This window comes from Balaenoptera ricei, chromosome 8, assembly GCF_028023285.1.
Source record: "Balaenoptera ricei isolate mBalRic1 chromosome 8, mBalRic1.hap2, whole genome shotgun sequence".
Taxonomy (NCBI): domain Eukaryota; kingdom Metazoa; phylum Chordata; class Mammalia; order Artiodactyla; family Balaenopteridae; genus Balaenoptera; species Balaenoptera ricei.
The window spans coordinates 62,180,572-62,193,801 of record NC_082646.1 but is presented as its reverse complement, the minus strand read 5'-3'; the positions used below and the strand labels follow the sequence as shown (position 1 = coordinate 62,193,801).

Genomic DNA, 13,230 nt, shown 5'->3' with positions numbered 1-13,230 from the left:
ATGATAGTAAAGAGGATCCAAAATCTTGGAAATAGAATGGAGAAAATACAAGAAACGTTTAACAGGGACCTAGAAGAACTAAAGAGCAAACAAACAGTGATGAACAACACAATAAATGAAATTAAAAATTCTCTAGAAGGAATCAATAGCAGAATAACTGAGGCAGAAGAATGGATAAGTGACCTGGAAGATAAAATAGTGGAAATAAATACTGCAGAGCAGAATAAAGAAAAAAGAATGAAAAGAATTGAGAACAGTCTCAGAGACCTCTGGGACAACATTAAATGCACCAACATTCGAATTATAGGGGTCCCAGAAGAAGAAGAGAAAAGGAAAGGGACTGAGAAAATATTTGAAGAGATTATAGTTGAAAACTTCCCTAATATGGGAAAGGAAATAGTTAATCAAGTCCAGGAAGCACAGAGAGTCCCATACAGGATAAATCCAAGGAGAAACACGCCAAGACACATATTAATCAACTATCAAAAATTCAATACAAAGAAAAAATATTAAAAGCAGCAGAGGAAAAACAACAAATAACACACAAGGGAATCCCCAGAAGGTTAACAGCTGATCTTTCAGCAGAAACTATGCAAGCCAGAAGGGAGTGGCAGGACATATTGAAAGTGATGAAGGAGAAAAACCTACAGCCAAGATTACTCTATCCAGCAAGGATCTCATTCAGATTTGATGGAGAAATTAAAACCTTTACAGACAAGCAAAAGTTAAGAGAATTCAGCACCACCAAACCAGCTCTACAACAAATGCTAAAGGAACTTCTCTAGTTAGGAAACACAAGAGAAGGAAAAGACCTACAATAACAAACCCAAAACAATTAAGAAAACAGTAATAGGAACATACATATCAATAACTACCTTAAATGTAAATGGATTAAATGCTCCAACCAAAAGACAAAGACTGGCTGAATGGATACAAAAACAAGACCTGTATATATGCTGTCTACAAGAGTCCCACTTCAGACCTAGGGACACATACACACTGAAAGTGAGGAGATGGAAAAAGATATTCCATGCAAATGGAAATCAAAAGAAAGCTGGAGTAGCAAGTCTCATATCAGACAAAATAGACTTTAAAACAAAGACTATTACAAGAGACAAAGAAGGAGACTACATAATGATCAAGGGATCAATCCAAGAAGAAGATATAACAATTGTAAATATTTATGCACCCAACATAGGAGCACCTCAATACATAAGGCAAATACTAACAGCCAAAAAGGGGAAATCGACAGTAACACAATCATAGTAGGGGACTTTAACACCCCACTTTCACCAATGGACAGATCATCCAAAATGAAAATAAATAAGGAAACACAAGCTTTAAATGATACATTAAACAAGATGGACTTAATTGATATTTATAGGACATTCCATCCGAAAACAACAGAATACACATTCTTCTCAAGTGCTCATGGAACATTCTCCAGGATAGATCATATCTTGGGTCACAAATCAAGCCTTGGTAAATTTAAGAAAACTGAAATCGTATCAAGTATCTTTTCTGACTGTAACGCTATGAGACTAGATATCAATTACAGGAAAAAATCTGTAAAAAATACAAACACATGGAGGCTAAACAATACACTACTTAATAACCAAGAGATCACTGAAAAAATCAAAGAGGAAATCAAAAAATACCTAGAAACAAATGACAATTAAAACACGACAACCCAAAACCTATGGGATGCAGCAAAGCAGTTCTAAGAGGGAAGTTTATAGCAATACAATCCTACCTTAAGAAACAAGAAACATCTCAAATAAACAACCTAACCCTACACCTAAAACAATTAGAGAAAGAAGAACAAAAAAACCCCAAGGTTAGCAGAAGGAAAGAAATCATAAAGATCAGATCAGAAATAAATGAAAAAGAAATGAAGGAAACGATAGCAAAGATCAATAAAACTAAAAGCTGGTTCTTTGAGAAGATAAACAAAATTGATAAACCATTAGCCACGCTCATCAAGAAAAAAAGGGAGAAGACTCAAATCATTACCATTAGAAATGAAAAAGGAGAAGTAACAACTGACACTGCAGAAATACAAAGGATCATGAGAGATTACTACAAGCAACTCTATGCCAATAAAATGGACAACCTGGAAGAAGTGGACAAATTCTTAGAAATGCACAACCTTCCGAGACTGAACCGGGAAGAAACAGAAAATATGAACAGACCAATCACAAGCACTGAAATTGCAACTGTGATTAAAAATCTTCCAACAAACAAAAGCCCAGGACCAGATGGTTTCACAGCCAAATTCTATCAAACATTTAGAGAAGAGCTAACACCTATCCTTCTCAAACTCTTCCAAAATATAGCAGAGGGAGGAACACTCCCAAATTCATTCTACGAGGCCACCATCACCCTGATACCAAAACCAGACAAAGATGTCACAAAGAAAGAAAACTACAGGCCAATATCACCGATGAACATAGATGCAAAAATCCTCAACAAAATACTAGCAAACAGAATCCAACAGCACATTAAAAGGATCATACACCATGATCAAGTGGAGTTTATCCCAGGAATGCAAGGATTCTTCAATATATGCAAATCAATCAATGTGATACACCATATTAACAAATTGAAGGAAAAAAAGCATATGATCACCTCAATAGATGCAGAGAAAGCTTTCAACAAAACTCAGCACCCATTTATGATAAAAACCCTCCAGAAAGTAGGCATAGAGGGAACTTTCCTAAACATAATAAAGGCCATATATGACAAACCCACAGCCAACATCGTCCTCAATGGTGAAAAACTGAAACCATTTCCTCTAAGATCAGGAACAAGACAAGGTTGCCCACTCTCACCACTATTATTCAACATAGTTTTGGAAGTTTTAGCCACAGCAATCAGAGAAGAAAAAGAAATAAAAGGAATCCAAATTGGAAAAGAAGAAGTAAAGCTGTCACTTTTTGCAGATGACATGATACTATACATAGAGAATCCTAAAGATGCTACCAGAAAACTATTAGAGCTAATCAATGAATTTGGTAAAGTAGCAGGATACAAAATTAATGCATAGAAATCTCTTGCATTCCTATACACTAATGATGAAAAACCTGAAAGTGAAATTAAGAAAACACTCCCATTTACCATTGCAACAAAAAGAATAAAATATCTAGGAATAAACCTACCTAAGGAGACAAAAGACCTATATGCAGAAAATTATAAGACACTGATGAAAGAAATTAAAGATGATACAAACAGATGGAGAGATATACCATGTTCTTGGATTGGAAGAATCAACATTGTGAAAATGACTATATTACCCAAAGCAATCTACCGATTCAGTGCAATCCCTATCAAACTACCACAGGCATTTTTCACAGAACTAGAACAAAAAATTCCACAATTTGTATGGAAACACAAAAGACCCCGAATAGCCAAAGCAACCTTGAGAAAAAAAAACGGAGATGGAGGAATCAGGCTCCCGGACTTCAGACTATACTACAAAGCTAGAGTAATCAAGACAGTATGGTACTGGCACAAAAACAGAAATATACATCAATGGAACAGGATAGAAAGCCCAGAGATAAACCCACACACATATGGTCACCTTATCTTTGATAAAGGAGGCAAGAATATACAGTGGAGAAAAAACAGCCTCTTCAATAAGTGGTGCTGGGAAAACTCGCCAGCTACATGTAAAAGAATGAAATTAGAACACTCCGTAACACTATACACAAAAATAAACTCAAAATGGATTAAAGACCTAAATGTAAGGCCAGACACTATCAAACTCTTAGAGGAAAACACAGACAGAACACTCTATGACAGAAATCACAGCAAGATCCTTTTTGACCCACTTCCTAGAGAAATGGAAATAAAAACAAAAATAAACAAATGGGACCTAATGAAACTTCAAAGCTTTTGTACAGCAAAGGAAACCATAAACAAGATGAAAAGACAACCCTCAGAATGGGAGAAAATATTTGCAAATGAAGCAATTGACAAAGGATTAATCTCCAAAATTTACAAGCAGCTCATGCAGCTCAATATCAAAAAAACAAACAACCCAATCCAAAAATGGGCAGAAGACCTAAATACACATCTCTCCAAAGAAGATATACAGAGTGCCAACAAACACATGAAAGAATGCTCAACATCATTAATCATTAGAGAAATGCAAATCAAAACTACAATGAGATATCATCCCACACTGGTCAGAATGGCCATCATCAAAAAATCTACAAACAATAAATGCTGAAGAGGGTATGGAGAAGAGGGAACCCTCTTGCACTGTTGGTGGGAATGTAAATTGATACAGCCACTATGGAGAACAGTATGGAGGTTCCTTAAAAAACTAAAAATAGAACTACCATATGACCCAGCAATCCCACTACTGGGCATATACCCTGAGAAAACCATAATTCAAAAAGAGTCATGTACCACAATGTTCATTGCAGCTTTATTTACAATAGCCAGGACATGGAAGCAACCTAAGTGTCCATCGACAGATGAATGGATAAAGAAGATGTGGCACATATATACAACGGAATATTACTCAGTCATAAAAAGAAATGAAATTGAGTTATTTGTAGTGAGGTGGATGGACCTAGAGTCTGTCATACAGAGTGAAGTAAGTCAGAAGGAGAAAAACAAACACCGTATGCTAACACATATATATGGAATCTAAAGAAAAAAAAATGGTCATGAAGAACCTAGGGGCAAGACGAGAATAAAGACACAGACCTACTAGAGAATGGACTTGAGGATACGGGGAGGGGGAAGGGTAAGCTGGGACGAAGTGAGAGAGTGGCATGGACATATATACACTACCAAACGTAAAACAGATAGCTAGTGGGAAGCAGCCGCATAGCACAGGGAGATCAGCTTGGTGCTTTGTGACCACCTAGAGGGGTGGAATAGGGATGGTGGGAGGGAGGGAGATGCAAGAGGGAAGAGATATCGGGACATATATGTATAACTCATTCACTTTGTTATAAAGCAGAAACTAACACACCATTGTAAAGCAATTATACTCCAATAAAGATGTTAAAAAAAAAAGAGTAGCCTTTAAAAATGAAGAACATTTACTCCTCAAATACATTTACATTGTACATATATAATATTTACTTCCCAAAGAAACCTAGCTGTGTCACCCTGGCTAATGTACTTAACTTCCTCTCTGGGTCTCAGCTTTCGCAATTGAAAATCAAGACATCTGAAGATGAGATGAAATCTCAGATCCTCACCAGTGCTGAAATTAATTTTAAGAGAACAAACAGGCTCATGCATTGGCTGTAAGCAGAGGGAACAGTGTGTTTCTCTGGATAAGAGACCCAGAAATTTTGCTAGTCTACTGCTACTGCTCTGAGCTCCAAATTTCTTTTTAGCATTATCTGAGAGCCTCGCCTAACTCAAGAACAGAAGAGCCTCTGTAAAAATGATAAAAATATTCTTAAAACATATTTTTAATTTACTTGGAATTTTAAATTCATGACATAATTTTAGGAGGTACTGGAGATGAAAAACATAAAGACAAACCACTTGATGGGAGGTCAGGATGTCAAATTTCTGAGATGGTTAGGGAGTACAGATAATGCAAATATTAGATATCTATGATATACTACTGAATGAGAAAAAAAAGCTTAAATTCAAGTCTATTTTAACTCTACTTATATAAAGTTGTGTATCCGCATCTATGTAAGTAGGTACCTGCAGAGAGATGTTCAGAAGGATATTGACCAAATTATTACCAGTGGTTACCTCTGAACAGTGAGGGTTTAGGTGAAAACATTTTTTATAATTAGAAAACTATAAAGCTATGTTAATTTTAAAAAGGGGTATCATTTATTGACTATTTAAGCTCTGTGCTAACTGCTTTACATACATTTAGTTCTCAAAACAATACTAATAGGGACTCTTCTCAATTTATAGGTATGGAAATCTAGGCTCAAAAAAGGTATGTGCCTTTCTGAAGCCACTTAGCCAGTAAGTGCTGGATCTAGAGCTTGTATTGAGACCTCTCGAGATTCCTTGCTATTTTTATATGACCATACTGTCTCATTAATTATTCTATTTATCTAACGCCAATATTGATAACATAGATAGAGATAGTAATATTGAAAAAGACATTGCTAAAATACAAATCTCTTTTCAATGAAATTTTGTCTAGGCTTTTACTTAAATGTCAAGACATCTTTTGATTTAGGGACTTCCCTCATGGTCCAGTGGTTAGGACTCCGCACTTCCACTGCAGGAGGCATGGGTTCCATCCCTGGTCAGGCGGGCAGAGAGCTAAGATGCTGAAAGCTGTATGGTGCAGCCAAAAAAAAAAGAAAAGAAAAGACATCTTTTTTTTTTTTTTTTAAAATAATTATTTATTTATTTATGGCTGTGTTGGGTCTTCGTTTCTGCGCGAGGGCTTCCTCTAGTTTAGGCAAGTGGGGGCCGCTCTTCATCGCGGTGCACGGGCCTCTCACTATCACGGCCTTTCTTGCTGCGGAGCACAGGCTCCAGACGCGCAGGCTCAGGAATTGTGGCTCACGGGCCCAGCTGCTCCGCGGCATGTGGGATCTTCCCAGACCAGGGCTCGAACCCGTGTCCCCTGCATTGGCAGGCAGACTCTCAACCACTGCGCCACCAGGGAAGCCCCGAAAAGACATCTTTTGATTTAATTTTGTTTTTAGAAAACAAAAGCCAAACTCTTTCAAGAGTTTAGGAAGGCTTTCAGAGCCTAGCAATGTTGTTTTTAAAAATTACCAATCTTTTTAGAAAGTAATATTAAAATACAGTCTTTTCAAAATTTACAGTTATTAAATAACTTTAAAGAACTACACTACAGAGTGTTTTTTTTTTTTTGGCTGCGCAGCTTGCGAGATCTTAATTCCCTGACCAGGGACTGAACCCAGGCCCTTGGCAGTGAAAGTGAGGAGTCCTAACCACTGGACCATCAGGGAATTCCCGCTCATTCCAATATATTCTTGATATATTAGTCTTTAAGTCATCTTAACTGTTTTGTTCTTAGACAAAGATATGATTTCAGTTCATTTTAAGGTTAGCATAAGGGCATAGAAGATATCTGAGCCTGCGCGCAGAAGGACAAAGTGAGTAGGGATAGAAAAGCTGATTTTCACACAAGAAACACAAGAAACATAGTCATTATTTTTCAAGTCTGATACCTCACTGTAGTTTTGATTTGCATTTCTCTAATGATTAATGATGTTGAGCATTCTTTCATGTGTTTATGAAGAACCTAGGGGCAGGACGGGAATAAAGACACAGACCTACTAGAGAATGGACTTGAGGACATGGGGAGGGGAAAGGGTAAGCTGGGACGAAGTGAGAGAGTGGCATGGACTTATATATACTACCAAATGTAAAACAGATAGCTAGTGGGAAGCAGCCGCATAGCACAGGGAGATCAGCTTGGTGCTTTGTGACCACCTAGAGGGGTGGGATAGGGATGGTGGGAGGCAGGGAGACGCAAGAGGGAAGAGATATGGGGATATATGTATATGTATAGCTGATTCACTTTGTTATAAAGCAGAAACTAACACACCATTGTAAAGCAATTATACTCCAATAAAGATGTTTAAAAAAATAAGTAAATAAAAAAATAAAAATAAAAAAATAAACACAGCTAGCACATAGCACAGCCAGGATTTGACTCCAGAGCCCATGATTTCTCATTGTACAACACCTGTTTGAATGTCTAATACAATTATGACCCATGTGACAGCTGAATGACTCTTCAACATAGAGAGCCTGATAAATGTAAATTCTCTCATTGGGACTTCCCTGGTGGTCCAGTGGTTAAGACCCCAGGCTCCCAATGCAGGGGGCCTGGGTTCCACCCCTGGTCAGGGAACTAGATCCCGCATGCCGCAACTAAGAGCCTTCATGCTGCAACTAAAAAAGATCCCACATGCCACAACGAGGATCCCACATGCGGCAACGAAGACCTGGCACAGCCAAATAAATAAATATTAAAATAAATAAATAAATAAATTCTCTCTCATAGAATATCCTTTTTGGGGGGGGGAATAAAAATTTTAGGCTACAGGGCTTCCTTGGTGGTGCAGTGGTTAAGAATCTGCCTGCCAATGCAGGGGATGCGGGTTCGAGCCCTGGTCCGGGAAGATCCCACATGCTGCGGAGCAACTAAGCCCATGCGCCACAACCACTGAGCCTGCGAGCCACAACTACTGAGCCCACGTGCCACAACTACTGAAGCCTGCACGCCTAGAGCCTGTGCTCTGCAACGAGAAGCCACCCCAATGCGAAGCCCGTGCACTGCAACGAAGAGTAGCCCCCGCTTGCTGCAACTAGAGAAAGCCTGCGCGCAGAGACGAAGACCCAACGCAGCCAAAAAAATAAATAAATAAAATTTTTAAAATTATAAAAAAAAAATTTTAGGCTACATTCCATATCCTTCTCAGAACAATCTTGTATTGAAAACTTTCATTTCAGTGAAGAAACGTGAACTTTACTATTTCTAGAAAGATTTTTGACTTTCTGGTATCATCTGATACCAGAAGATATAAAGAAGAATAAAGAAAGGATACTTTAGAAATCAGTAACTCTATATGGAAATAGAGACATGGAAATATTTCAGTATTAACCATGAGCCAGCTACTAAATTACTACATCAGATGAAACTTGCCACTGATCACTGTCACTTGTAACCATCTTATGGTTAAACTAAGATTCCTAATTTAATTCTGTGGCTGTACAGAATAGAGAATTGTGACCTTATAAAATCATTTTGGCCAGTTCCTTTTGGTATATCATTTTAAAACATGACTCAAAATAATCATATATTAAAATAAAATGAAAAGGAATTTTGATTTACCAGCAGATAAAAAAAGATAAGCCAAAAAAACAAGAAGTGCAATAATTTCAACCCTTAATTAAATTCCAGTGGTAATACTGTGACTGTATGTTTTCAACTGGACATTTTTGACTTTTGTAGGGAAAATACTGGAATTTGAAATGGGTTATATTAAAAAGTTTTTAAAAAAAATGTTAAGATAATATACAAAAACCTTCAGAAGAAAATAAGTTACCTTTAATCATGGTGGTGACTTTAAAAGTCCTATGGCTTTCCTGAATGCATCTTACCTAAATCTAGATCAAATATTTATTGACTACTCATCTCTATATAAGGCAAGGGTATATACAAATTATACACAATAAATATCTATTGAATGAATAAAAAATGTATTAAATCCATAAGGAGTTCAAAGTTCCTAATATAAATTATAAAATCCAAAATAAAATTAAGGAACAATACTGTCCTGCAGGGGGAATCCATGTGCAATTACCATATGACTGTCCTACTTGAAAACATTCCATAGTTCTCCATATACTACCATATGTAAAGTTCAAACACAAAATCTGGTTGCAACCTACATTTATGGTGTTGTTCAACACCTTCACCATACCAAACCTACTTGCTATTTCAAATACAGGTAATGCACTTTCAAGCTTTTCTGGCTCCAACACTTATTAGCTGAGTGATCTTGAGCAAATTTCTTAACCATAGTTTCCTCGACTATAAAATGAGTATTAAAAAGAGAACCTAAAATATGGGATTGTTGAGAGGACTAAATGAGTTAATACAGGCAATGCAATCAGAAAAATATCTAGCATGAAACAAATCTTCAGTGAATTTCATCTATTATTTTCAATTGTTATTTTCACTTCCTGGCATGTTGTTTTTCAATCACTGCAAAGTAAATTTCAATTCATCTTCAAGATCTAATCCATACTAAGAAGACAAACAATCTGATTAAAAAAGACAAAAGACATGAATAGACATTTTACCAAAGTAAATATATGAATCACTAATAAGCTCATTAGAAGAAACTCAACATCATCAGTCATTAGGTTAATGCAAATCAAAACCACAATGAGATACCATTTCACATCCTCTAGGATGGCTATAAGCAAAGAGATAGAGAGACAATAACAAATGGAAGTGAAGATGTGGAGAAACAAGAACCCATATACATACAAAAGTAGTAGAAACACAAAATGGTAGCCACTTTGGAAAAGTTTGTCAATTTCTTAAAAAGTGAAACAAATTTACCATAAGACTCAGCAACTCAAGAGTATTGAAAACATATTCATACAAAGACTTGTACACAAATGTTAATATTGGCATTATTGATAACAGCCAAAAGTGGGTAACAACCTAAATGCCTATCACTGATGAACAGATAAACAAAATGTGGTATATTCATAACACTATTCAGTAATTAAAAAGGTACAAACTATTGATACATTCTAAGACATAGATGAACCCCAAAAACATGCTAAGTGAAAGAAGCAAGACATAAGAGACCACATATTGTATGATTCAATTTATATGAAATTTCTAGAAAACGGAAACCTATAGAGAAAGAAAATAGATTAGAGGTTGCCTGGGCAGGGGATGGGAATAGGGATTAACAGTAAACGGACGCGAGGGATCTTACTGGGGTCATGAAAATGTTCTAAAACTTACTTGTGATGATGGTTGTACAATTTGGTCAATTTACTAAAAATCAGTGAATCATATACCTGAAATGGGTGAATTATATGATATGTAAATATGCCTCAAAAAATTTGTAAAAAAATTATACTACATCAGGATGCATTAACTGTACCCATCAATGGACAGCAGGAGCACTCTATCATATACAGCACTTGCCTCATTATATTTTACTTATTTGTGTACATGTCAGTGAGCTCATCTAGTCCAGGCTCTTAACATGTAATAGCAATCCTCAGCCTCTATCTGAACGATTGGCACTCAGATGCAGTAGGGACTCAGTGTCTGTTGAATTAAAATATGCTCCAAAATAGGATAGGAACAATAGCAATTTCAGAAATACGACAGAAGATAGTGGCAATTAGTGCTTCCTACACGCCCTGCATTTACCCGGCAGGAGGAGTAAGTTAATGGGGCACTGACTGGCACTCTCCATGACAGGCTTTTCCAAGAGGAAACCAGAAAAGCAAGTAAACAATGGTTCCATTCTCATATGAAAGAACAGTACTAGTCCATACTGAGTAAAAACAATTATTTGGGATTTTATTCTTTGTGAGCAGTAAGAATACTTAATCTACAACAAAACAAAAAGTACATACAACAAATTTTACAGGTAAAAACATTTTCAAAATGATTATTCTAAAGACTTTTTCAATGGTTGACAATCTGGGATGATTTTTACAAATGTGTGAGCATTTATCTTTTTCCATTATGAAAAAATTAACTGCTCCCCAAGTGCTGAACATTTCTTCTTAGAAAACAGAGTAGCATGTGGAAAGAACATTAAACTGCAATCAAGACATTGTGTCATTAATTCACTGTATGACTCTGGACAAGTCTCTTTTCCTTTCTAGGCTTCAGTTTCCTCTTTAATAAAGGCAAGTTAGCTCTAAGGTTCTTTCCAGCACTCCTGTTGAGGAAAACTAAGGTGCTTCAGACAAGATGACAAATGAGAAGCTCAATCTTTTCACTATAAACAGGAAAAGAAATCCCTAATTTATAAGGGAAAAACAGAAAGCCCCAGCTTATGCATTCAGTAGCCCCTTACACATATATTTATAACTTTCATTCCAATACCAGGTCCCACCCTTCATCAGCATGCAAACCCACGCACCCCATCCCTCCCACCCTTGACCCACACCCCCATATACCTCAGCTATGGTCATTCTCAGAGCACTGACAGGGGAGAGCTCAATATCCACCAGTTGGGCAGCTTTTAAACTCTGCCCAGTACAGATTGCACAAGGACAGAAAACAGCATACAGTTAGAATTTTAAGGCAAACAGGGACACACAGCTAAGAACATTTAGCACAGTGTTCAGAAACAATGAAGGATTTCAGGTTGTCATTGGGCTTTGGATGAGTGAGATGAGAGTCACTATTATTCTGATTTTCCTGAGGAAAATGGGCAAAGATAAAATAATCTCAAATTAGTCGCAATTTTAAGTCAAGCTTGGCAAACTTGTCCATACCCTGTATCCTCAGGACAATGTCTCCGAGTCATTAGGCAAAAGCTGATCGATAAAAAAAGGCGCTACTATAAAGGGCAAGGGTTAATAATCTAGAGGGAAATGCTGATTTCCTACATTTCTTTATATAGCCACTAACAGGGCTACTTAAAATTTAGTAGGAAAAGTAATGAAGATATCTCCAGCAAAGGTTTCTATTAAACTGATACCATTAAACTCTGATATCATAAACTCCCCTGGTTTTGATTCTAGGTTTACCAAGACTTTATCAATACAACTTGACTTCCCTCTTGGCTTGCCTGCATTGAGAGAATGTGCTAGATATGCCAACATGTGCTTTCTCACCTTGTAGAAGTTAAATATCTTTTTAAAAATGTTATTAAATTAGTATTCTGGTTCTTTTTCTTTAATTAAAAAATGGCTATCATTTTTCATAGAGTAAACTCAAGGATAAAAATGTATGATTAATGATTGTTTTTTAAACACTGCCAATTTGGCATTTGTGTTAATACTTTAACATTCTAAGAAATCTGAAAGGAATTATAAAGGGTCTATAATTTTTAATAAAACCAGTAAAAATATTTGTATGCATATATTCATTATTCTATTTATTAATTCTATTCTGGTTAAAACTTAACCACTGGTTTCTTTGGAAGGGTATGCATGTGAAGAATTTCATGAATAGAAAGTATGTAATTTACATTTGAATTGAAAAAAATTTATTGAATATTTTTTTCTTTTTCCCTCAGTTCAGTTTTCAGATTTCCAGTAACTTGTTTTATGATTTAACCTTATTAAGCAGAAAGTTGTTAGCATAAAGATACTGGGCGTGTTAGTCACATTTTAGAAAGAAGAAATGTCACAGTTTCTCTGCATCCTCACAGTTTTGTTATAATATTGAGATACACTCAGTTTTTGTCTGTCTATTCCAAGGATAGTAGTTATTTAAGAACAAACATAGCTTAAAGACAAATGAAATGAAAATCTGGAATTCCCTTACAGTATCACTGTCACAAGGCTGGAACTGGAAGGGCTGGGGTTTGTGAAATACAGCATTCTCTTGTAAAAACAGCTGAAGATTATAGTCTCGTACCACCTAAAGAGAAAATAAAATATCTTTAAGTCTTTAATAAGGTTAAAATAATTGTGTTTTAAAGTTTAAGCTTTATTCTGCTGTTTTCTAAAAATGAGCAATCATCCAGTACTACGTGGTCAAAAAGAAATTATAATTACAATTTTTTTTTTTCATTTTAGATA

General features: G+C 36.1%; 1 protein-coding gene across 3 annotated transcripts in view; it reads right to left on the bottom strand.

Moving 5' to 3' along the window:
* Nucleotides 1–13,230, bottom strand: part of FCHSD2 (FCH and double SH3 domains 2) — a 309,032-nt gene that overhangs the window by 57,046 nt on the left and 238,756 nt on the right. For all 3 annotated transcript variants that reach the window (XM_059930853.1, XM_059930854.1, XM_059930852.1), the window contains one exon: nucleotides 12,974–13,069. In XM_059930853.1, the coding sequence (XP_059786836.1) occupies nucleotides 12,974–13,069 (96 nt within the window). The remainder of the gene's footprint in view (nucleotides 1–12,973; nucleotides 13,070–13,230) is intronic.